The sequence below is a fragment of the Mustelus asterias genome, chromosome 16 (assembly GCF_964213995.1).
Source record: "Mustelus asterias chromosome 16, sMusAst1.hap1.1, whole genome shotgun sequence".
NCBI classification, from domain to species: domain Eukaryota; kingdom Metazoa; phylum Chordata; class Chondrichthyes; order Carcharhiniformes; family Triakidae; genus Mustelus; species Mustelus asterias.
Window position 1 is genome coordinate 79,180,882 of NC_135816.1, and position 26,793 is coordinate 79,207,674.

The 26,793-nt window shown below is 46.6% G+C and overlaps 1 protein-coding gene across 3 annotated transcripts in view; it reads left to right on the plus strand.

The window, feature by feature from the left end:
* Positions 1 to 18,564, plus strand: part of LOC144505263 (polyadenylate-binding protein-interacting protein 2-like) — a 47,390-nt gene extending 28,826 nt beyond the window's left edge. For all 3 annotated transcript variants that reach the window (XM_078231309.1, XM_078231308.1, XM_078231307.1), the window contains exon 4: positions 14,918 to 18,564. In XM_078231309.1, coding sequence (XP_078087435.1) covers positions 14,918 to 14,974 — 57 coding nt within the window. In that variant the 3' untranslated portion in view covers positions 14,975 to 18,564. The remainder of the gene's footprint in view (positions 1 to 14,917) is intronic.
* Positions 18,565 to 26,793: the final 8,229 nt, after the last annotated feature.

Sequence of the window (26,793 nt, forward strand, 5' to 3'; positions counted from 1 at the left end):
CTACTGGTTCCCTACTGATTTTCCCGCCTTCACCTTTTCTAGGCCCTATTCCTTCACGTCTCATCCTTTTACTCTTCACATATTTATAGAACGCCTTAGGGTTTTCCTTAATTCTACTTGCCAAGGCCTTCTCATGACCCCTTCTGGCTCTCCTAATTTCCTTCTTTAATCCCTTCCTACAAGCCGTATACTCATCTAGATCCCTATCTTCGCCAAGCTCTCTGAGCCTTTTGTACGCTTTCCTTTTCTTCTCGACTAGGTTCCGCACAGCTTTCGTGCACCACGGTTCCTTTAACCTACCAACTCCTCCCTGTCTGCTCGGAACATTGTCCTGTAGAACCCTAGACAGACATTCCTTGAAAAACTGCCATCTCTCTTCAGTAGATTTCCCCGAGAATACCTCCTTCCAATTTACTCCTCTAATTTGCTGCCTTATGTCTTCATATTTCCCCTTACTCCATATAAACGCTTTCCTCGCTTGCCTGATCCTCTCTTTTTCCAATGCAAGCATAAGGGAGATAGAGTTATGATCGCTATCCCCAAGATGCTCTCCCACTGAGAGATCTGATACCTGTCCAGGCTCATTGGTCAGTATCAGATCAAGTACAGCCTCTCCTCTTGTAGGCTTGTCCACATGCTGTGTCAGGAAACCCTCCTGAACACACCTAACGAACTCCTCCCCATCCAATCCCCTTACCCTCGGGATATTCCAATCTATGTTTGGGAAATTAAAGTCTCCCATCACAACAACTCTGCTATTATTGCAACTCTCCAGGATCTGTTTCCCTATCTGCTCCTCCACCTTCCCATCACTATTGGGCAGCCCATCGAAAACTCCCAGCAAAGTGATCGACCCCTTCCTACTCCGAACTTCCACCCACAGAGACTCTGTGGACAATCCCTCCACAGCATACACCTTCTCTACCGCTGTGACACTATTCCTGATCAGCAGTGCCACTCCACCCCTTCTCTTGCCTCCTTCCCTATCCTTCCTGAAACATCTGAATCCCGGCACCTGGAGTATCCAGTCCTGTCCCTGAGACATCCAAGTCTCCGTAATGGCCACCACATCACACTTCCAGGCATCGATCCACGCTCTGAGCTCATCCCCTTTATTCACTATACTCCTGGCATTAAAGTAAACACATCTCAATCTTTTGGTCTGAGCTCTCCCCTTCTCTATCCCCCGTCCATCCTCCCTCTTGCACTGTCTATAACCCTTCTCTGTTTGTGAGCTACCTTCCTCGCTCCCAGTCACCTCGTCTCGATCCCCTCCCCCCAACCTATCTAGTTTAAACTCTCCCCAGTAGCCTTCGCCAACCTTCCCGCCAGGATATTGGTCCCCCTGGGATTCAAGTGCTACCCGTTTTTTGTGTACAGGTCACACCTGCTCCTAAAGAGGTCCCAATGGTCCAGGAACCTGAATCCCTGCCCCCTGCACCAGTCCCTCAGCTGCACATTCATCCTCCACCTCACTCCATTCCTGCCCTCACCCTCCCGTGGCACAGGCAGCAATCCTGAGATTACTACCTTTGCTTTCCTCCTTCTCAGCTGTCTCCCTAATTCCCTATACTCTCTTTTCATGACCCCTTCCCCCTTCCTTCCCACATCAGCGGTACCAATATGTACTGCTACCTCTGGCTCCTCTCCCTCCCCCCTCAGGATTTCTGGGAGTCGACCAGCGACATCCTGGATCCCGGCCCTAGGGAGGCAGACCACCATCCGAGACTCCCGCCTGCCTCCGCAAAAACGCCTGTCCGACCCCCTTACTGTCGAGTCCCCGATTAACACTGCCTTCCTCCTCTTTTCCTTAGCCCTCTGAGTTACAAGGCCGGACTCCACTCCGGAGACACGGCCACTGCTGCTTCCCCCAGGCGGGCTGTCCCCCCCAGCAGTTCTCAGGCAGGAGTACTTGTTGTGTAGGGGCACATCCACCGGGGTGCTCTCAGTCACCCGAGCTCTACCCTTCCTGGCCGTCACCCACTTGGCCTGCACCCGTGGCCCTGGTGTGACCACCTGATAGCTCTTGTCTATCACCTCCTCATTCTCCCTTAACAGCCTAAGATCCTCGAGCTGCAGTTCCAGCTCCCTAACACGGTCCCTCAGGAACCGCAGCTCGTCACACCCCTCACAGATGTGGATGTCCGGGAGTCCAGGTGCCTCCAGGACCTCCCACATCCTACACTGGGAACAACACACTGGCTTCACACTCATATTTGCCCCTTTATACCAAGGTACACAGAGAAAAAGTAAATAAGAAAGAAAAAACTCACCCCTGCTCGCCCTGTCCCCCGAAGTCCTGTGAGCCAAAGCCCTTATAGCTCACACTCTGCTCCTTGCCCGCTCCTGACGCTGCCCGCTGTATACTGCAGCCTACCTTTTATACTTCGCGCCCTTCAAAAAAACCCTTCCCAGACTCCTTAGCAGCCCACTTCCGGTTTTCAGTTTAAAATTAAGAAAAATACTACCACAAAAATAAAGGCAAAAAAAACACACTAACGGACTAAATAAATAAATAAATAAATCTCTCTCCAGCACTACTGCCACAAATCACTCCCTCTCTGCTTACTCCAGTTTAAGACTTACCTGGATAGTCACATGAGCAGCCTGGGAATGGAGGGATACAAACGATTGGTCTAGTTGGACCAAAGAGCGGCACAGGCTTGGCGGGCCGAAGGGCCTGTTTCCTGTGCTGTAATGTTCTTTGTTCTTTGAGATAGCCAAGCATTTAAGTATGTGTCAAGTGCAGTGGAGTTAGAAAAAAATAAATTCAAATGAGACAATTGGAGTTAGAAAGTGAACTTAAAGGCTGGAGTTAAAAAAGAAAGGGAAAGACTGAGTTGGAAAAGATGAAGTTGGGATTGGAAGCAAAATGATTTCAAATGACAGAAGTAAAAGTACAAGATGGAAGTGATGGTGAGCAAGCTTAGCGTCGCCAACCACCTGGTAGGGATATATTCAAATATGTCCAAACATTACCAAAATTTGATGAAAAAGATGCAAAAGCCTTTTTCATTTCCTTTGGGAAATTGGCTGCAGAGATTAAATGGCCAGAGGAGGTGTGGGAAATGTTAATTCAGACCATGTTGGTAGGCAGGACTACTGAGCTGTTTGCAGCACTGTCAGAGGTGGTGTCAGGAAAGTATGAAGAAGTAAAGAAGGTTGTTTTGAGTGCTTACAAATTGGTACCAGAAGCATATAGACAACAGTTCAGAAATGTAAGGAAATAATGTATCGAGTTTGAAAGAATTAAGCAGAGCAACTTCGATAAATGGGTGAGAGCATTAAAGTGGGAAAATACATATGAGGCCCTTAGAGATATTATTCTGCTGGAAGAGTTTAAAAACTCACTTCCAGAAGTGATAAGAACTCATGTTGAGGAACAGAAAGTTAAAACAGCAGAGGCATTTAGTTCTGAAACATGAATGGAGTTACAACAGAAAGGTGAAACGATAAAGGATTTACATCATGAAGCCTATACAGAAAAGGAATCGGAGTGTATTTCAGAATGCCTTAAGGATAACATCTTAATGTGGAAATGGAGACCTTGGCAGGTTAGTGCAGATGAGAAATGGGCGCAAGTTCACCAGATTGTGTTGCTGGTAGAATACAGACAGGAAGTATTGCGGGTAGCACACAAATTACCTGTAGGAGGTCATCTAGGAGTGAGGAAGACTCAGGCTAAGATACAGAAGCATTTTTATTGGCCTGGATTACATAAAGATGTGGTTGAATTTTGCCGTACCTGTCACATGTGTCAGATGGTAGGAAAGCCATAGGTGGTGATAAAACCAGCACCTTTGATGCCAATTCCTGCATTTGAAGAACCTTTTACACGGGTTATAATTGATTGTGTAAGTCCTCTCCCTAAAACCAAAAGTGGGAACCAGTATTTGCTAACCATAATGGATGTGTCTTTCAGGTTTCCAGAGCAATTATTTTATAGAATGTCAAGGCAAAAAAGGCTGTGAAGGAGTTGCTTGCTTTCTTCACCCGTTATGGATTACCCAGTGAGATTCAACCAGACCAAGGGTCGAATTTTACTACCAAATTATTTAAGGAGGTCACAGATAGTTTAGGCATCAGACACTTTTCATTGAGTGCATACCGTCCTGAATCCTAGGGAGCATTAGAAAGGTGGCGTCAGACCTAAAGACCATGTTGAGGGCTTATTGCCAGGATTACCCAACTGATTGGGATAAAGCTATCCCCTTTATATTATTTGCTATTAGAGATGCTCCAAATGAATTGACTCAGTTTACTCCATTTGAATTTATATTTGGACACGAAGTAAGAAGACCTTTAAAATTAATTAAGGAAAAGTTGGTCAGTCCAAAATCAGAGATCCCACAGTTGAATTATGTATCTGAGGTGAGAGAAATATTAAACAGGATAGTGAATTAGCTAGACAGCATTTGATGGTGGCTCAGCACCTAATGAAGCAAGAAGCAGATAAGAAATCTAAACTTCGTACATTTTCCTGTTTTGGTGCTATTGCCAGTTGTAGGAGATCCCTTCGAAGCAAGGTTGAGTGGACCCTATCAGATTGAGAAGTTAAGTCAGGTGAATAATCTGGTAAAGATGCCAGATAGGAAAAAAATGAATAGGGTATGTCATGTGAACATGTTAAAATAGTACTATGACAGGGAAAGGGAACCAAAGAAACAGGTATTAGTTACTGCCATTCAGAGTGAATAATCGAATAATCGATGATGTGGATTTTGATATGCCTCAGAAGAAATTGAATGATGAACATAAGAATATAAAAACTAGGAGCAGGGGTAGGCCATCTGGCTCCTCGAGCCTGCTCCGCCATTCAATAAGATCATGGTTGATCTTATGTGGACTCGGCTCCACTTACCTGCCCGCTCACCGTAACCCTTAATTCCTTTACTGTTAAAAAATTTATCTATCCTTGCCTTAAAAATATTTAATGAGGTAGCCTCAACTGCTTCACTGGGCAGGGAATTCCACAGATTCACAATCCTTTGGGTGAAGAAGTTCCTCCTCAACTCAATCCTAAATCTGCTTCCCCTTATTTTGAGGCTGTTCTAGTTTCACCCGCCAGTGGAAACAACTTCCCTGCTATCTTATTTATTCCCTTCATAATCTTATGTTTCTATAAGACCTCCCCTCATTCTTCTGAATTCCAATGAGTATAGCCCCAGTCTACTCAGTCTCTCCTCATAAGCCAACCCTTTCAACTCTGGAATCAACCTAGTGAATCTCCTCTGCACCCCCTCCAGTGCCAGTATATCCTTTCTCAAGTAAGGAGAACAAAACTGTACACAGTACTCCAGGTATGGCCTCATCAGCACCTTATACAGCTGCAACATAATCTCGCTGTTTTTAAACTCCATCCCTCTAGCAATGAAGGACAAAATTCCATTTGCCTTCTTAATTACCTGCTGCACCTGCAAACCAACACCTTGAGATTTCTGCACAAGGACACCCAGGGCCCTCTGCACTGCAGCACGCTGCAATTTTTTACCATTTGAATAATAGTCCATTTAGCTGTTATTCCTACCAAAATGGATGACCTCACATTTACCAACATTGTACTCCATCTGCCAGACCCTCGCCCACTCACTTAGATTATCTATATCCCTTTGCAGACTTTCAGCATCCTCTGCACACTTTGCTCTTCTACCCATCTTCGTGTCATCTGCAAATTTTGACACACTACACTTGGTCCCCAACTCCAAATCATCTATGTAAATCATAAACGATTGTGGTCCCAACACTGATCCCTGAGGCACACCACTAGTCACTGATCGCCAACCAGAAAAACACCCATTTACCCCAACTCTTTGCTTTCTGTTAGTTAACCAATCCTATATCCATGCTAATACATTACCCGTAACACTGTGCACCTTTATCTTATGTAGCAGTCTTTGGTGTGGCACCTTGTCAAATGCCTTCTGGAAATCCACAGGTTCCCCATTGTCCACTGCACATGTAATGTTCTCAAAGCATTCCACCAAATTAGTCAAACATGACCTGTCCTTCATGAATCCATGCTGCGTCTTACCAATGGGACAATTTATATCCAGATGTCTTGCTATTTCTTCCTTGATGATAGATTCAAGCATTTTCCCTGCTACAGAAGTTAAGCTAACCAGCCTATAGTTACCTGCCTTTTGTCTACCTCCTTTTTTAAACAGTGGCGTCACATTTGCTGTTTTCCAATCTGCGGGAACCACCCCAGAGTCCAGCGAATTTTGGTAAATTACCTCTAGTGCATTTGCTATTTCCATCGCCATCTCTTTTAGTACCCTGGGATGCATTCCATCAGGACCAGACTTGTCTACCTTTAGCCCCATTAACTTGCCCAACATTACCTCTTTCGTGATGATGATAGTTTCTAGGTCCTCACCTGCCATAGCCTTCCTGTCATCAATTTTTGACATGTTATTTGTGTCTTCAACTGTGAAGACCGACACAAAATACCTGTTCAATGCCTCAGCCATTTTCTCATTTCCAGTTATTACATCCCCCTTCTCATCCTCTAAAGGACAATGTTTACTTCAGCCACTCTTTTTCATTTTATATATTTGTAGAAACTTTTGCTATCTGTTTTTATATTCTGAGCTAGTTTACTCTCATAATCCATCTTACCTTTCTTTATAGCTTTTTTGTGGCTTTCTGCTGACCTTTAAAGATTTCCCAATCCTCTCGGTTCCCACTAATCTTTGTCACTTTGTATGCATTTTCTTTCAATTTGATATCCTCCTTTATTTCCTTAGATATCCATGGCTGATTATCTCTCTTTCTACAGTCCTTCCTTATCACTGGTATATACTTTTGCTGAGCACTGTGAAAGATCACTTTGAAGGTCCTCCACTGTTCCTCAATTGTCCCACCATAAAGTTTTTGCTCCCAGTCTACCTTAGGCAACTCCTCCCTCATCCCTTTTACAGTCTCCTTTGTTTAAGCACAAGACATTAGAACATAGAACATTACAGCGCAGAACAGGCCCTTCGGCCCACGATGTTGCACCGACCAGTTAAAAAAAAACTGTGACCCTCCAACCTAAACCAATTTCTTTTCGTCCATGAACCTATCTACGGATCTCTTAAACGCCCCCAAACTAGGCGCATTTACTACTGATGCTGGCAGGGCATTCCAATCCCTCACCACCCTCTGGGTAAAGAACCTACCCCTGACATCGGTTCTATAACTACCCCCCCTCAATTTAAAGCCATGCCCCCTCGTGCTGGATTTCTCCATCAGAGGAAAAAGGCTATCACTATCCACCCTATCTAAACCTCTAATCATCTTATATGTTTCAATAAGATCCCCTCTTAGCCGCCGCCTTTCCAGCGAAAACAATCCCAAATCCCTCAGCCTCTCCTCATAGGATCTCCCCTCCATACCAGGCAACATCCTGGTAAACCTCCTCTGCACCCTCTCCAAAGCCTCCACATCCTTCCTGTAATGTGGGGACCAGAACTGCACACAGTACTCCAAGTGCGGCTGCACCAGAGTTGTGTACAGTTGCAACATAACGCTACGACTCCTAAATTCAATCCCCCTACCAATAAACGCCAAGACACCATATGCCTTCTTAACAACCTTATCTACTTGATTCCCAACTTTCAGGGATCTATGCACACATACACCTAGATCCCTCTGCTCCTCCACACTATTCAAAGTCCTCCCGTTAGCCCTATACTCAACACATCTGTTATTCCTACCAAAGTGAATTACCTCACACTTCTCCGCATTAAACATTGGTATTGGATTTTACCTTCTCACGCTCCACCTGTATTTTAAATTCAACCATACTGTGATCGCTTCTTCCAAGAGGATCCCTAACTGCAAGATCATTAATTATTCCCATCTCATTATACAGGACCAGATCTAGGATAGCTTGCTCCCTTGTCTGTTCCATTACATACTGTTCAAGAAGCTATCATGGATACATTCTATGAACTCCTCCTCAAGGCTGCCTTGACCGACCTGGTTTGACCAATTGATATGTAGATTAAAATCCCCCATGATAATTGCTGTACCATTTTTACATGCATCAGTTATTTCTTTGTTTATTTCTCGCCCCACCATGATGTCATTATTTGATGACCTATAGACCATGCCTATCAGTGACTTTTTCTCCTTACTATTTCTAATTTCCTCCCAAATGGATTCAACCTTTTTTTCCATAGAACCTATATCATCTCTCACTACCGCCCTGATATCATCCTTAATGAAAAAGTCCTTAAGGAATGGAATAGGGCAGTGAGCTATCTGTCCTAGGAACAGAGAACTGAGTTGAAAAACTTGTTATAGTGTTATGAGGATCTATGTAGAAATAGAATGGGGAAGACTAATGACATAGTACGAGGTTGATGTAGGGAATGCTATTCCGATAATACAACACCCCTATTGGTTTAATCCTTTCAAAGCAACGCAGGTTCAGAAGGAAGTGGAAGTGATGCTACAAGAAGACATCATAGAGCCTAGTCATAGTGAGTGGAGTTCGACATTATGATGATTCCCAAACTTGATGGTTCTCAACAATTCTGCGTAGATTATCGGAAGGTCAATGTTGTGACTAAATCTGACTCATACCCAATTCATAGAATCATAGAAACCCTACAGTACAGAAGGAGGCCATTCGGCCCATCGAGTCTGCACCGACAATAATCCCACCCCAGGCCCTATCCCCACAACCCCACACATTTATCCCGCTAATCCCTCTAACCTACACATCCCGGGGCACTAAGGAGCAATTTAGCATGGCCAATGCACCTAACCCGCACATCTTTGGACTGTGGGAGGAAACCAGAGCACCCGGAGGAAACCCACACAGGCACGGGGAGAATGTGCAAACTCCGCACAGACAGTGACCCAAGCTGGGAATCAAACCCAGGCCCCTTAGAAACCCTACAGCACAGAAAGGGGCCATTCGGCCCATCGAGTCTGCACCGACCACAATCCCACCCAGGCCCTACCCCCAAATCCCTACATATTTACCCACTAATCCTCTAACCCTCTAACCTATGCATCCCAGGACACTAAGGGCAATTTTGGCATGGCCAATCAACCTAACCCGCACATCTTTGGACTGCGGGAGGAAACCGGAGCACCCGGAGGAAACCCACACAGACACGAGGAGAATGTGCAAACTCCACACAGACAGTGACCCAAGCCGGGAATCGAACCCAGATCCCTGGAGCTGTGAGGCAGCCGTACTAACCACTGTGCCACCATACCACCCTATTCCAAGGCTGGAGGATTGTGTGGAAAAAGTAGGACAAGCCACTTACATCACAAAGTTGGACTTACTTCGTGGTTACTGGCAAGTACCTTTGTCGGAGAGAGCAAAAGAAGTTCCTGCTTTCGTAACCCCAAATGGGCTATGTCAATTTAAAGTAATGCCCTTTGGGATGAAAAACGCACCAGCCACTTTTCAAAGGCTTATGAACAGAGTTGTTGCTGGATTGACTAATTGTGCTGTCTACATAGATGACTTAGTGATCTTTAGTCATTCATGGAAAGTTCACATGGAGCATTTAGCAGAGCTTTTCAAGAGATTACGGAAGGCAAAGTTGGTCATAAACTTGACAAAAACAGAATTTGCGAAGGCCAAAGTGACATTCTTCAATATCGGATACGGACGGATGACACCGAGAAACATGAAGATGAAGGCCATTGAGGAATTTCCGAGACCATCATCAAAGAAGGAAGTGCAATGATTTTTGGGATTGAGCGGATACTACAGAAAATACGTACCAAACATTAGTAGCGTAGTGGCACCGTTGATGGATTTGTTAAAAAACACATTTCGGTGGGCAAAACAATGCCAGGAGGCATTTGAAAATTTGAAAGCAGTGTTAACCACTGTTAACCACTGTTTTAGCCACACCAAACTTTTTGAAACCCTTCAAAGTTGCCGTCAAAGCCAGCGATGTAGGTGTTGGAGCCGTGTTATAACAGGAGGATGATTGTGGAATTGAAACGTCAATTGGTTATTTTTCAAAAAAACTCCATATCCACCAAGACAAAATATTGTGGAATTTCAGTTATTGAGTTTAGTAATGGCCTTACAACATTTTAATTTTCACATTACAAACAATGTATCAGAGATGATTGTGTATACCAATCACAATCCTTTAACATTTCTGGAAGGATTTAAGGACAAAATCACCAGATTATTTCATTACAAGCGTTTAATTTACAGATTGTACATGTTGCGGGTTGTGAAAATGTTATTGTGGATGCTTTATTGCGAATTTAAAAGGAAATAAAAATGAAGCCATCTTTTCATGATGATGGTTCATTTTTCTTCTTAAGGGGGGAGGTGTGCAGTTGCTGCTTGACAAAAAAATTGTAAAATGCTAAAATTGCATTGTCCCTTTAAAAGGTAATTTCTTTCTGTACTTGGAGTTTAAAAAAGAAGCATTGGTGCATGCAGTACACAGAGTGAAACATTTGTATCGTGAGGCCAGGCAGTAGTATTGCCAAGACAACAGGCTGTTTTTGAATTTTGCCCAATCAGTTTAAACTTGGCACTTAGCTAACAGCAGTTTGTTAGATTTAAATTTGATGTTTTGGTAACCTGAGAATCAATCCTATTGTGGGGATATTGATATGTCATAACAGACGGCTCTCAGCTTCAGAGAGATCCAGTGGCAACTGCCCCCTCTGTCTGCCACAACTAATAGCTTTTGGCTCAAAGCCTCATCTGAGTAGAAAAAGTACCAAAAAAAGCCAGAGATTCCAAAAAAGACAGAAGATTCCGGAAAATAAAACCTGGTTGTATTTTGAGAGTAAGTGGGAATTGTATTTATCTAAACAGCATTCCTTAGAGTAGCAATTTATTTGATTTGTTAATAGTTTATTTCACCTTGGTTAATAGTTTACTATTAGATAAATAAAGTGTTATTGTTGATTTTAAAGAGAGAGTCTCAGGTAGTTATTTTTTATTTAACCACAAAAAGTTGCTGAAGAGCAGATCATACTATTTCTCACACACTTTTAACAGATCATAAAGCGAGGTACTCCTCTTTGAGTGGCTAGGTGTTCGCTCTCAGAGAGGGGATCAACCTCCCCTTTATAACGGTTACCACTAAACACATCTTCCTTTTACTCCGTCAGCGTTCTGCAGGGGTCACTCCCTCTGTGAAACCCTGATCCACAGCTCCATCACCTTGAATCTTTCAACCCTTCTGGGGTCAGGATATTGAATTTGACGATCAGCTATGATGAAAATGAATGGTGGAGCAGGCTTGAAGGGCTACTGCTGTTATTTTCTATGTTTCCCAAGGCAGCTTCCCATGCAATAGCAGAAGGTGCAACATTGCACCATTACATCTCCCTTCCTGACTGTCCAAGGCCCAAACACTACTTTCCCCTGCACTTCCTTCAACTTGGTCCGTTGTATTTGATGTTTCCAATGTGGTCTGCTCTACAATGACTAAATGCAGTCTGGGTGTCCACTTTGCAGATCCTTTCTTGAGTTCACAAGCATGACGCAGACCTTCTGGTTGCTTGCCATTCAAATTCACTTCTGATCTGGGAAAAAGCTTCCCACCGTTCACCTTATCTATCCCCTTCATAATCTTGTACACCTCTATTAGATCTCCCCTCATTCTCCGTCTTTCCAGGGAGAACAACCCCAGTTTACCCAATCTCTCCTCATAGCTAAGACCCTCCATACCAGGCAACATCCTGGTAAACCTTCTCTGCACTCTCTCTAACGCCTCCACGTCCTTCTGGTAGTGCGGCGACCAGAACTGGACGCAGTACTCCAAATGTGGCCTAACCAGCGTTCTATACAGCTGCATCATCAGACTCCAGCTTTTATACTCTATACCCCGTCCTATAAAGGCAAGCATACCATATGCCTTCTTCACCATCTTCTCCACCTGTGTTGCCACCTTCAAGGATTTGTGGACTTGCACACCTAGGTCCCTCTGTGTTTCTATACTCCTGATGACTCTGCCATTTATTGTATAACTCCTCCCTACATTAGCACGGTAGCACAGTGGTTAGCACTGCTGCTTCACAGCTCCAGGGTCCCGGGTTCGATTCCCGGCTCGGGTTACTGTCTGTGTGGAGTTTGCACATTCTCCTCGTGTCTGCGTGGGTTTCCTCCGGGTGCTCCGGTTTCCTCCCACAGTCCAAAGATGTGCGGGTTAGGTTGATTGGCCAGGTTAAAAATTGCCCCTTAGAGTCCTGGGATGTGTAGGTTAGAGGGATTAGCGGGTAAATATGTGGGGATAGGGCCTGGGTGGGATTGTGGTCGGTGCAGACTCGATGGGCCAAATGGCCTCCTTCTGCACTGTAGGGTTTCTATGATTTCTTCCAAAATGCATCACTTCGCATTTATCTGGATTAAACTCCATCTGCCACCTCTCCGCCCAATTTTCCAGCTTATCTATATCCTGCTGTATTGCCCGACAATGCTCTTCGCTATCCGCAATTCCAGCCATCTTCGTGTCATCCGCAAACTTGCTGATTACACCAGTTACACCTTCTTCCAAATCATTTATATATATCACAAATAGCAGAGGTCCCATGCCCACATGTCTATCCTCAGCCTTCTGCAATGCTCCACTGATTGCCAACACAAACAAACTGGAAGATGTGGGGACTTGGCTTCAATTCCGGTCTTGGGTGACTGTGTGAAGTTTCCACCTTCTCCCCATGTCTGCATGGGTTTCATCCGGGTGACTGGTTTCCTCCCATAAGCCAAAGATGTGCGGGTTAGGTGGATTGATCATGCTAAATTTCCCCTTATTGTTCCAAGATGTGCAGGTTACGGGTGTTAGTGTTGTAAATGGGTGGAGTTACGGGGACAGGTTGGGGAACTGGGCCTAGGTAAGATGCTCGATTGGACAGTCAGTGCAGACTCGGTGGGTCAAATGGCCTCCTCCTACACTGTCGGGATTCTATGTTGATTCAATGATTCTAACATTGCGTTCAACAACTTTAGACCGTAAACTTTCCCCTCCATCTTAAACCCCCACTTCAGCTGTCTGGCCTGCCCCAACACAACTCCATCCCTCCCCTCCTTGGTCATCTGTCCCTGGCTATACGCACGCAAGCATGCCCGCCCGCCTGCCCACCCGCCATAACATAGGGTAATTCTGCTACAAAGTTAAGATTCAGTGGTTCAAGAGAAAAGGATAGATGATGGAGCCCTTGAACTTGTGTCCAGTTGGTTTCTCAGCGCTGGTCTCTGGATGGTTTCCTAGCACTAGCCTGTGAAACAGTCAATGAATCTTGCATTATTTTTCAGACAGACAGCAGAAAACTTGAAGTCAGCTGATTTGTGGAGCAATTACCATTGACCTTTTGTTTGGGACTGGGTCAGGAACCACAGGAGCTGTTCTCTTCTTTCCCCAAGCCATTGATACTCTTATTTTCTCGCTATTAGGTTCCTGGACCAGGACCACAAGTTACAGTAGAATGCCAGACTAGATCACAACATTTATTTTTATTTTGTCATAAATGTGTGTGTTGAATGCTTCATCATCATCATAGAATCCCTACAGTGCAGAAAGAGGCCATTCAACCCATCGAGTCTGCACCAAGCCCAATCCTACCCAGGCCCTATTCCCGTATCTTCAATGACACATTAGGGATCTTTTACAGTAAAACAAACTTTATTCAATATCATAGTTTAACTATAACTTAAACACAATAACTATTAACAGTAGAACAATATTTAAAAATGAAAGGAAACAAATTTAGTTTCTAACTTATCACTATTTCCATTCCAAATAAGCAACAAAGGGAGGGCACGGTGGCACAGTGGCTAGCACTGCTGCCTCTCAGTGCCAGGGACCTGGGTTTGATTCCAGCCTTAGGTGACGTTAACTCCGTGTCTGTCTGCATTTCCTCTGGATGTTTGGTTTCCTCCCACAGTCCAAAGATGTGCAAGTTAGGTCTCCCAGTTTCTGTCACACGGTGCAGACTGATACTGCCTCCCAGTCCCTGCCACACAGTGCAGGTTAGGTGGTCAGGCCATGCTTACTGCACGGTGTTACGGGATTAAGGCAGAGGGAAAGGCCTGGGTAAGATGCTCTTTTGGAGAGTCGGTTTGGCCACGATAAATTGCCCCTTTGTGTCCCAAGGTAGGTAGGTTAGGGGGATTAGCAGGGTAAATATGTGGGATTATAGGGATACAACCTGGATAATGTGCTCTGTCGGAGAGTTGGTGCAGACACAATGGGCTGAATGACCCATCATTCTGCGCTATACAGATTCTATGGAGCATTCCCTTAGACTTAAAATTCCACTGAGTGCAGTCCGTCTTAAGCTTTCAGAGGGAGATTGAGTTTCAGAGCAGCTTGAAGACCTCTGTCTTTAAATAAACCCCACCCAAAACTGAACGCCATTTCTCTGCTGCATACCTAGCTCCTCCCATTAACCACGGGGGAAACCTTTATCAATAAACAAAAGTCCATTGGCTCTCTCCTAAGTAAACACTACATGGCTAAAATGAATAATTATCCCACTCGCCCAGCATCTGAGCTGCATTTCTTCCAGACATACCGACTACCTGTAGAAAAAAGCTGAATTTTAAAATATTTCCCCTTAAACATAAAACAAAACCTGTATCAGACAGTTTTCTAGTTCTCCCTTTTCCAAAGCCATCATGTGCCCCTTTTGTAACCAACCCACAGGGCCAAGAGGTTTCCAGCTTCTTTTAAAACTGCTTCATTACCCTTTTCTGTAAAATGCTATCTTTTCTAGAAACAACAGTAACCAGAGTGCTGGCAATAACCCTTTAAGAGACTGTGTCTTTTAAAAAAAAAACACTCTTCCAGAATGTTCTTAGTTCTTGAAGATGAACCATTTTCTGTGATTAAAGTGTTTATGATAGTGCGTTTTGGATCCCAAACTGCTGTTTAGTTTTTGCAACACTTCCTCAGAGTGAAAAATTGACTTGTAACTTCTTTCCTAGAGTAAGAGCAACTTGAACCCCAACGCCAAGGAGTTTGTTCCTGGGATGAAGTACTGAAACTGATTCTGGAGGCCTGTGTTGGTGGATGTAGCACAATCTCCACACTGTGAAGCCAGTATTAGAGGAAACACTAGTAGAAGCTCCCTTCTCTATCACTGTGTTACACTCGTGCATTGCCAAAGTTTTCACTTAGTGTTGCATGCTAAATAAATGTACCGAGACTGTTATTATTCAATAACTTGCTTCTAGTCGTTGACTGAAAAAAAAAGAACCTTAAAAGTGCCACAGAGATGGAGGAGCAGCGAGCATTGATCAGGAAATACGCTAATGCTGCCTAACTGATTGCTGCTGTCAAATAACAGGTGGGAATGGATGTTTGCCAGTGGCTGAGTGAGGACTTGAGTTTGTTGGCTCTGTCTCCACTCTCTTATTCTCAGCCCAGTGCCTGGATTTATTCTCACGACTTGTTACAATCTCTGTCTTGGTAACCTTTGTGTCTTTCAGGGGCTGCTCAGACTGTTCAGATAGTTTCAGGAAATCTTGGAACACTGACTCCCAGTGTGAGGACTGGTGTGTAAAGTTAGCTTGGGACTGGGAAAATGATCTAGTGTGGGAAAAATTTTTAAGTGACCAGTGATTGATATGCTCTTTACACTGAAGCCCTGGTACAGTTTGCCAGGGGATGGATAAACAGGGTCCTGACATCTGTGCTTTTGAGGTTTTTAATAAAACAAATCCCTTTATTATTTGGAGAGCCCCTGATCCTTATAAAGCACTATACTAGTGCTTTTCAGTCCTCATTTACCTCATTCACACAACTTCAATTTAGGGTGACACTGTCTCCCTGACCATCAATGTAGACTGATGTGTCTCCCAGCCCTTGTCACACGCTGTAGGGTGACACTGTCTCCCAGTTCCTGTCTCACGGTGTAGGGTGACGCCGTCTCCCAGTCCGTCACACGGTGTAGGGTGACGCCGTCTCCCAGTCCGTCACACAGTGTAGGGTGATGCTGTCTCCCAGCTCCTGTCTCATGGTGTAGGTTGACGCCGTCACCCAGTCCGTCACACGGTGTAGGGTGACGCCGTCACCCAGTCCGTCACACGGTGTAGGGTGACGCCGTCACCCAGTCCGTCACACGGTGTAGGGTGACGCTGTCTCCCAGTCCGTCACACGATGTAGGGCGACGCTGTCTCCCAATCCGTCTCTCGGTGTAGGGTGACGCTGTCTCCCAGTCCGTCACACGGTGTAGGGTGACGCTGTCTCCCAGTCCGTCACACGGTGTAGGGTGACGCTGTCTCCCAATCCGTCTCTCGGTGTAGGGTGATGCTGTCTCCTCGTCCCTCTCATACATTGAAGACTGACCCTGTCTCCCACTCCGTCACACGGTGTAGGATGGCACTATCTCCCAGTCTTTCAAACGGTGTATGGTGACACTGTCTCCTATCACATGGTGTAGACTGAAGTCACCCAGTCCGTCACACGATGTAGACAGTTTCTCCCCAGTCCCTGTCACACGATGTAGACAGTTTCTCCCCAGTCCCTGTCACACGATGTAGACAGATTCTCCCCAGTCCCTGTCACACGATGTAGACAGTTTCTCCCCAGTACCTGTCACACGGTTAGACAGATTCTCCCCAGTCCCTGTCTCATGGTGCAGACTGACATCGTCTCCCAGTCCCTGTCACACGGTGTAGACCGACACTGTCTCCCAGTCCCTGTCACACGGTGTAGACTGACACTGTCTCCCAGTCCCTGTCACACGGTGTAGACCGACACTGTCTCCCAGTCCCTGTCACACGGTGTAGACTGACACTGTCTCCCAGTCCCTGTCACACGGTGTAGACTGACACTGTCTCCCAGTCCCTGTCACACGGTGTAGACTGACACTGTCTCCCAGTCCCTGTCACACGGTGTAGACTGACACTGTCTCCCAGTCCCTGTCACACGGTGTAGACCGACACTGTCTCCCAGTCCCTGTCACACGGTGTAGACCGACACTGTCTCCCAGTCCCTGTCACATGGTGTAGACTGACACTGTCTCCCAGTCCCTGTCACACGGTGTAGACTGGCATCGTCTCCCAGTCCCTGTCACACGGTGTAGACTGACACTGTCTCCCAGTCCCTGTCACACGGTGTAGACCGACACTGTCTCCCAGTCCCTGTCACACGGTGTAGACTGACACTGTCTCCCAGTCCCTGTCACACGGTGTAGACTGACACTGTCTCCCAGTCCCTGTCACACGGTGTAGACTGACACTGTCTCCCAGTCCCTGTCACACGGTGTAGACTGACACCGTCTCCCAGTCCCTGTCACACAGTGTAGACCGACACTGTCTCCCAGTCCCTGTCACACGGTGTAGACCGACACTGTCTCCCAGTCCCTGTCACACGGTGTAGACTGACACTGTCTCCCAGTCCCTGTCACACGGTGTAGACTGACACTGTCTCCCAGTCCCTGTCACACGGTGTAGACTGACACTGTCTCCCAGTCCCTGTCACACGGTGTAGACTGACACTGTCTCCCAGTCCCTGTCACACGGTGTAGGGTGATGCTCCCTCTGGATCACTGTCAGATGGTATAGGGTGACGCTCTCTCCAGGCTGCTATCGCACGATGAGTGGTAATGCTCTCTCCATGTCGCTGTCATGTTTAAATTTCTGCCTTCCATTATAAGTTTTCAATTTTTTTTTGAGTTAGCACCACGTCATTTTGCTGGATGTTGTTTGCTACAATAATGTTCTACACGTTGAGAAAGTGAAATTTGAATTGCAAAGGATTTCAGCTGTGATCGCGTTGTCGAGAGCGGGATGTCACTGTTGGTTACAATCACGGTGTGGAGCGTAGGATGTTAGTGCTGGTTTCGATTATGGTGTAGAGAGAGCGGGAGTGCTGGTTACGATGTAGAGAGCGGAATGTCAGTGCTGGTTACGGTGTAGGGAGGGCGGGATATCAGTGCTGGTTATAGTGTAGAGAGTGCGGGATGTCCCTCCTGTTACCGTGTAGAGCAAGAAATGTCAGGTCTGGTTACGATCATGGTGTAGATAGAGTGGGATGTCAGTGCTGGTTATGATCACGGGAAAGCGAGTGTAGGATGTTGGTGCTGGTTACGGTACAGAGTGCAGGATGTCAGTGCTGATTACAGTCACGGTGTGGAGGGTATGGAATGTCAGTGCTGTTTATGATCAGAGCAGGATTAACCTCCAAAGGTGAGTTCTTTGTAAAATAATGCTGTTCCATTGTTTTCGAAGAATGTGGCGCTTTGGAATGGATGGGTTTGTGAGATCTGAGATGAACTGAGAGCTGAAAGGCTGAAGGTGTCATGGATTGTATTTCTGAATGAAGCTTTGTTCAATGAGATGACGGTGCAGAGCTGCTGCTTTGCAGAGGATGTCGTCACCTTGGGCCTCTAATATTGTGCAGCGATGAGCTATCCTGGTTTAAATGTCTTTCCTCCTCTCATGGTAGTAAGGGTAAACACTAGGGAGAAAGTAGAATGATGAAGTTGGGCACAGAGACAGACAGTAAGCGAAGTAATTCCGAAACGGTGCAACAGCGGATCCTTGGCATCTTCAGTTTCTTAACTTGGTAGATTCGCTGCCAAATGTGTTGAATGTGAAGAGTGTTTAAGTTGAAAAAAATGTAAAAAGTATATTTTTCCAAAAATATTTAAAAAAAATAAATAAACCTGAAATGAAATGACTGGAATCTGTGCTTTGGCAGCATGTGGTCATTCAATCATTCTGATCAACGTCAGGACCAGAAGGGAGAGATAGCGCGGAGGGATTGGAGTGAGGCACTTCCGGGGGAGGGATTGGAGTGAGGCACTTCCGGGGGAGGGATTGGAGTGAGGCACTTCCGGGGAAGGGATTGGAGTGAAACACTTCCGGGGGAGGGATTGGAGTGAAATACTTCCGGAACGCCGTTTCTGGCGATGCGTCGACAAGTGGAGTCTGAGCGACGCGAAAAATAAAGCGAAAGAGGGATGCAGAAAGAGAGGTAGAATATACAGTAAATGGAGCAAAGAGAGCGGCTGCGATTGGAACTAAGAGAGTGGGCAGTATGGGAGCGACAATGGACAGCGGGCTGGTGTGTTCTGTAACTCTTCTCGGCAGCTGGAAGCATTGATATCACAGCGAGGGAATGCGTCGAAACGGAAAACCTCACGTCTTTATTGAGAGGCTTAATGCGTCTGTGATCCTGTCGGATTACACTGGGACCTTGAATCATGCGCCTTAGCCCCCAGCCTAAGCGTCCCTGCCAAACTAATCTCCCTGCCTGACTTAAGCTTCCCCGTGATGTGATGCTACAGTGTATGTGTGCATGGGGATGGCCATAGGGTGGGTGGGTGTGTGAAGGGATGCTACAGAGTGCAGTGAGTGCTAAGATTTCGGTGCTGGTTACGGTGTAGAGTGAGCAGGGATGTCAGTGTTGGTTACGGTGTAGAGAGTGCGGGGATGTCAGTGCTGCTTATGGTGTAGAGAGAGCGGGATCTCAGTGCTGCTTATGGTGTAGAGAGTGCAGTGTAGTCAGTGCTGGTTACAGTGTAGAGAGTGCGGGATGTCAGTGCTGCTTATGGTGTAGAGAGAGCGGGATGTCAGTGCTGGTTACAGTGTAGAGAGTGCGGGATGTCAGTGCTGCTTATGGTGTAGAGAGAGCGGGATGTCAGTGCTGCTTATGGTGTAGAGAGTGCAGTGTAGTCAGTGCTGGTTACAGTGTAGAGAGTGCGGGATGTCAGTGCTGCTTATGGTGTAGAGAGAGTGGGATGTCAGTGCTGCTTACGGTGTAGAGAGTGCGAGTGTGGGGATGTCAGTGCTGGCTGGTGTAGAGAGTGCGGGTAGGTCAGTGCTGGTTGCGGTGCAAAGAGTGCGGGATATCGGTGCTGGCTATGGCGTAGAGAGTGCGGAACATCAGTGCTGGTTACGGAGCAGAGAGAGTGCAGAATGTCAGTGCTAGTTCTAATCAGTGCTGATAGAGTGGGATGCCAGTGCTGGTTAGGGTGTAGGGAGAATGTGGGAATATCAGTGCTGCTTACGATCACGGTGTAGAGACTTTGGGATGTCAATGCAGCTTATGATCACGGTTTAGAGAGTGCAGGATTTCAATGCTGGTTAGGATCACGGTGCAGAGTCAGTGCAGTTACGTTGTAAAGAGTGGGATGTCAGTGCTGGCTACGGTGTAGAGTGAGCAGGGCATCAGTAGTTACGGTGTAGAGAGCGGGATGTCAGTACTGGTTACTGTCTAGCATGTACAGGATGTCATTGCTGGTTATGGTGTCGAGAGGGCGGGATGTCATTGCTGTTACAGTGTCAGTGTTTTTACATTGTAGAGTGAGCAGGGGTGTCAGTGCTGTTTACGGTGAAGAATGTGTGGAATGTCATTGCTGGTTTTGGTGTTGGGAGAGCGGGATGTCAGTGCTGGTTACGGTTTAGAGAGAATGCAGGACATCAGTGCTGGTAACGGTGTAGAGTGTGTGGGATGTCAGTGCTGGTTACAGTGTAAACGGTGGGATGTCAGTGCTGTTAAGGTGTAGTGTGAGCAGGAATGTCAGGCAAGGTGGTGGAGGCGGACACACTGGGAACGTTTAAGACTTATCTAGATAGCCACATGAATGGAGTGGGAATGGAGGGATACAAAAGTTTGGACCAGGGAGCGGCACGGGCTTGGAGGGCCGAAGGGCCTATTCCTGTGCTGTATTGTTCTTTGTTCTTTGCTGGTTACGGTGTGGGGAGGGCGGGACGTCAGTGCTGGTTACGGTGTACAGAGTGCGGGATGTCAATGCTGGTTGTGGTGTATAAAGAGCGGGATGTTAGTGATGGTTACAGTGAAGAGCATTCTGGGATATCAGCGTTGGTTACGGAGTAGAGAGTGCGGGATGGAAGTGCTGGTTACGGTGTTGAGAGAGCGGGATGTCAGTGTTGGTTACGGTGTAGAGGCTGCGGGATGTCAGTGTTTGTTACGGTGTAAGGAGTATGGGGATGTCAGTGCTGGTTAGGGTGTAGATAGTGCGGGATGTCAATGCTGGTAACAATGTGGAGAGTGTGGGGACGTCAGTACTGGTTATGGTGTAAAGAGTGTGGGGATGTCAGTGCTGGTTATGGTGTAAAGAGTGCGGGGATGTCAGTGCTGGTTATGGTGTAAAGAGTGTGGGGACGTCAGTGCTGGTTATGGTGTAAAGAGTGTGGGGATGTCAGTGCTGGTTATGGTGTAAAGAGTGTGGGGATGTTAGTGCTGGTTATGGTGTAAAGAGTGTGGGGACGTCAGTGCTGGTTATGGTGTAAAGAGTGTGGGGATGTCAGTGCTGGTTATGGTGTAGACAGTGCAGGGACGTCAGCATTGATTATGTTGAAGGTGTAGAGAGAACGGGATGCCACTGCTGGTTATGAGCACAGTGTAGAGTGTGAGGGATGGTTACGGTGTCAAGAGCAGGATGTCAGTGCTGGTTATGGTGTAGGGAGAGCGGTATGTCAATGCTGCTTACAATCATGGTGTAGAGAGAGCGGAATGTCAGTGCTGTTTACGATGAAGTGAGTGCAGGATGTCAGTGCTGGTTGCAGTGTAGAGAGTGGGATGTCAGTGCTGGTTGCAGTGTAGAGAGTGGGATGTCAGTGCTAGTTGCGGTGTAGAGTGAATGGGGATGTCAGTGCTGGTTACGATGTACAGAGAGCGGGATGTCAGTGTTGGTTACGGTGTATAAGTGTGGGATGTCAGTGCTGGTTACGATGTAGAGTGCGGGATGTCAGTGCTGGCCATGGTGTAGAGAGTGCGAGGATGTCAGTGCTGACATCCCGCACTCCATACACCGTAACCAGCACTGACATCCCGCTGTCTGTACATCGTAAGATGTAGAGATTGCGGGGATGCCAGCGCTGGCTATGGTATATCGAGTGCGGGATGTCAGTGTTGGTTACGGAGTAGAGAGATCGGGATGTCTCTACTGGTTATGGTGTGGAGAGTGCGGGATGACTGTGCTGGTTACGGTGTAGAGAGTGTGGGATGTCAGTGATGATTACAGTGTAGTGAGAGTGGGATGTCAGTGCTGGTTATGGTGTGGAGAGTGCGGGATAACCATGTTGGTTATGGATTAGAGTGTGCAGGATGTCAAAAAGAACAAAGAACAATACAGCACAGGAACAGGCCCTTCGGCCCTCCAAGCCTGCACCGATCATGTGTTCCTAACTAGACCATCCGTTTGTATCCCTCTATTCCCAGTCTGTTCATGTGGCTATCTAGATAAGTCTTAAATGATCCTAGCGTGTCTGCCTCAACCACCTTGCTTGGTAGTGCATTCCAGGCCCCCACCACCCTCTGTGTAAAATACGTCCCCCGCATATCTGTATTGAACCTTGCCCCCCTTACCTTGAACTTGTGACCCCTTGTGTTTGTCATTTCTGACCTGGGAAAAAGCTTCCAACTGTTCACCCGATCTATGCCCTTCATAATTTTATAAACTTCTATTAGGTCGTCCCTCAACCTTCGTCTTTCCAGGGAGAACAACCCTAGTTTACTCAATCTCTCCTCATAGCTAATACCCTCCATACCAGGCAACATCCTGGTAAACCTTCTCTGCACTCTTTCCAAAGCCTCCACGTCCTTCTGGTAGTGTGGCGACCAGAACTGGACGCAGTATTCCAAATGTGGCTTAACCAACGTTCTATATAACTGCAACATCATATGCCAACTTTTATACTCTATGCCCCGTCCAATAAAGGCAAGCATGCCATATGGCTTGTTCACCACCTTTTCCACCTGTGCTGCCACCGTTCAGGATCTGTGGACTTGCACACCCAGATCCCTCTGTGTCTCTATGCTCCTGATGGTTCTGCCATTGGTTGTATAGCTCCCCCCGCATTAGATCTACCAAAATGCATCACTTCGCATTTATCTGGATTATATTCCATCTGCCATTTCTCCGCCCCTATCTATATGTCTGTGCTTGTTACGGTGTAGAGAGTGCGGGATGTCAGTGATTGTTACGGTGTAGAGACTGCGGAGATGTCGTTGCTTATTACGATGTAGAGAGAACGGGATGTCAATGCTGGTTACGATCACGGTGTAAATACTTCGGGATGTCAGTGCAGTTGATGGTCTCGGTGTAGAGAGAGCGGGATGTCGGTGCTGTTACGATGTGGAGAGTGCGGGATGTCAGTACTGGTTACGGTGTCCAGTGAACGGGGATATCAGTGCTGCTTACCATGTAGAGAGTGTAGGGATATGACTGCTGGTTACGGTGTTGAGAGTGCGTGATGGCAGTGCTGGGTACAGTGTCGAGAGTGGGTGTCAATGCTGGTTATGGTCCAGAATAAAGAGATCTAGGGGTACATGTTCATAGCTCCTTGAAAGTGGACAGAGTGGTGGAGAAGGCATTCGGCATGCTTGGTTTCATCGGTCAGAACATTGAATACAGGAGTTGGGACGTCTTGTTGAAGTTGTACAAGACACTGGTAAGGCCACACTTGGAATACTGTGTGCAAGTCAGTGAAAGAAATGGCAATAGCAGATGTGTTGGTTGTAATTTATCAAAATTCGCTGGACTCTGGGGAAGTGCCGGCTGATTGGAAAACAGCTAATGTGACGCCACTGTTTAAAAAAGGAGGTAGACAAAAGGCGGGTAACTACAGGCCGGTTAGCTTAACGTCCGTAGTTGGGAAATTGCTGGAATCCATCATTAAAGAAGAAATAGCAGGACACCTGGAAAAAACAACTGGATGAGGAAGCGGAGGGATGGGTTGGTACGTTTGCCGACGACACGAAGGTTGGTGGGGTTGTGGATAGTCTGGAGGGATGTCAGAAGTTACAGAGGGACATAGATAGGATGCAAGACTGGGCGGAGAAGTGGCAGATGGACTTCAACCCAGATAAATGCGTCGTGGTCCATTTTGGTAGGTCAAATGGGATGAAGGAGTACAATATAAAGGGAAAGACTCTTAGTACGGTAGAGGATCAGAAGGACCTTGGGGTCCGGGTCCATAGGACTCTAAAATTGGCCCCGCAGGTGGAGGAGGTGGTTAAGAATGCGTATGGTGTGCTGGCCTTTATCAATCGAGGGATTGAGTTTAGGAGTCCGGGGATAATGATGCAGCTATATAAGACCCTCGTCAGACCCCACTTGGAGTACTGTGCTCAGTTCTGGTCGCCTCATTACAGGAAGGATGTGGAAAAGATTGGAAGGGTGCAGAGGAGATTTACAAGGATGTTGCCTGGATTGAGTGGCATGCCTTATGAGGATAGGCTGAGGGAGCTCGGTCTTTTCTCCTTGGAGAGACGAAGGATGAGAGGAGACCTAATAGAGGTGTATAAGATGTTGAGAGGCATAGATCGGGTGGACTCTCAGAGGCTTTTTCCCAGGGTGGAAATGTCTGCTACGAGAGGACACAGGTTTAAGGTGCTGGGGGGTAGGTACAGGGGAAATGTTAGGGGGAAGTTTTTCACACAGAGGGTGGTGGGCGAGTGGAATCGGCTGCCGTCAGTGGTGGTGGAGGCGAACTCAATCGGGTCTTTTAAGAGACTCCTAGATGAGTACATGGAGCTTAATAGGATGGAGGGTTATAGGTAGGTCTAGAAGGTAGGGATGTGTTCGGCACAACTTGTGGGCCGAAGGGCCTGTTTTTGTGCTGTAGTTTTTCTATGTTTCTAAAATGGTTCAATCAAGCAGACGCAGCATGGATTCATGAAGGGAAAGTCGTGTTTGACGAATTTACTGGATTTTTATGAAGATGTAACGAGTGCGGTTGACAGAGGGGAACCAGTGGATGTGGTGTTTTTGGATTTCCAGAAGGCGTTCGATAAGGTGCCTCACAAAAGGTTGCTGCAGAAGATTAGGGTACACGGAGTTGGGGGTAAAGTGTTAGCGTGGATTGAGGATTGGCTATCTAACAGGAAGCAGAGAGTTGGAATAAATGGGTGCTTTTCTGGCTGGCAGTTGGTGACTAGTGGCGTGCCGCAGGGATCGGTGCTGGGGCCTCAACTGTTTACCATATACATAGACGATCTGGAGGAGGGGACCGAGTGTAGGGTAGCAAAGTTTGCGGATGATACAAAGATGAGTGGGAAAGTGAATTGCGTGGAGGATGCGGAAAGTCTGCAGAGAGATTTGGATAGGCTAAGTGAGTGGGCGAGGATCTGGCAGATGGGGTATAACGTTGACAAGTGTGAGGTTATCCACTTTGGAAGGAATAATAGTAAAATGGACTATTATTTAAATGGTGAAAAATTACAACATGCTACTGTGCAGAGGGACCTGGGGGTCCTTGTGCATGAATCGCAAAAACTCAGTCTGCAGGTGCAGCAGGTGATCAAGAAGGTAAATGGAATGTTGGCCTTTATTGCGAAGGGGATGGAGTATAAAAGCAGGGAGGTCTTGCTGCAATTGTACAAGGTATGGGTGAGGCCGCAACTAGAGTACTGTGTGCAATTTTGGTCCCCTTGTTTGCGGAAGGATGTATTGGCCTTGGAGGGAATACAGAGAAGGTTCACCAGGTTGATACCGGAGATGAGGGGGTTAGCTTATGAGGAGAGATTGAGTATATTGGGCCTGTACTCATTAGAGTTTAGAAGGCTGAGGGGAGATCTTATAGAGACATATAAGATAATGAAGGGGCTGGACAGGGTAGAGGCAGAGAGATTCTTTCCACTTAGAAAGGAAACAAGAACTAGAGGGCACAGCCTCAAAATAAGGGGGAGTCAGTTTAGGACAGAGTTGAGGAGGAACTTCTTCTCTCAGAGGGTAGTGAATCTCTGGAATTCTCTGCCCATTGAAGCAGTGGAGGCTACCTCGTTAAATATGTTTAAGTCACAGGTAGATAGATTTCTGATCAATAAGGGAATTAAGGGTTATAGGGAGCGGGTGGGTAAGTGGAACTAAACCACTATCAGATCAGCGATGATCTCCTTGAATGGCGGGACAGGCTCGAGGGGCTAGATGGCCTACTCCTGCTCCTATTTCTTATGTTCTTAATTCTGGTCGCCCTATTATAGAAAGGATGTTATTAAACTAGAAAGAGTGCAGAAAAGATTTATTAGATTGCTACCGGGACTTGATGGGTTGAATTATAAGGAGAGGCTGGATAGACTGGGACTTTTTTCTCTGGAACGTAAGAGGCTGAGGGGTGATCTTATAGAGGTCTATAAAATAATGAGGGGCACAGATCAGCTACATAGTCAATATCTTTTCCCCAAGGTAGGGGAGTCTAAAACTAGAGGGCATAGGTTTACGGTGAGAGGGGAGAGATACAAAAGTGACCAGAGGGGCAATTTTTTCACACACAGGGTGGTGAGTGTCTGGAACAAGCTGCCAGAGGTAGTAGTAGAGGCGGGTACAATTTTGTCTTTTAAAAACCATTTAGATAGTTACATGGGTATGATGGGTATAGAGGGATATGGGCCAAATGTGGGCAATTGGGACTAACTTAGGGGTTTTTTAAAAAAAAGGGCGGCATGGACAAGTTGGGCTGAAGTTGGCCTGTTTCCATGCTGTAAACCTCTATGACTATAAAGTGCAGGGATATCAGTGCTGGTTACGGTGTAGAGAATGCAGGATATGTGTGCTGGTTACGGTGTCGAGAGCGCGGGGATGTCGGTGTTGGTTACGGTGTAGAATGCGAGATGTCAGTGCTGGTTACGGGGTAAAGTGAGTGGAATATCATTGCTGCTAACGATCATGGTGTAGAGAGAGCGGAATGTCGGTGCTGGCTACGGTGCAGCATGCGGGGATGTCATTGCTGGTTACGGTGTACAGAGAGCGCAATGTCAGTTCTGGTAATGATTTGGAGAGAGTGATGTCAGTGCTGGTTACGGTGCAGAGAGTGTGGGATGTAAGTGCTCGTTGCGGCGTAGCGAGTGTGGGATATCAGTGCTGGCTACGGTGCAGAGTGCGGGA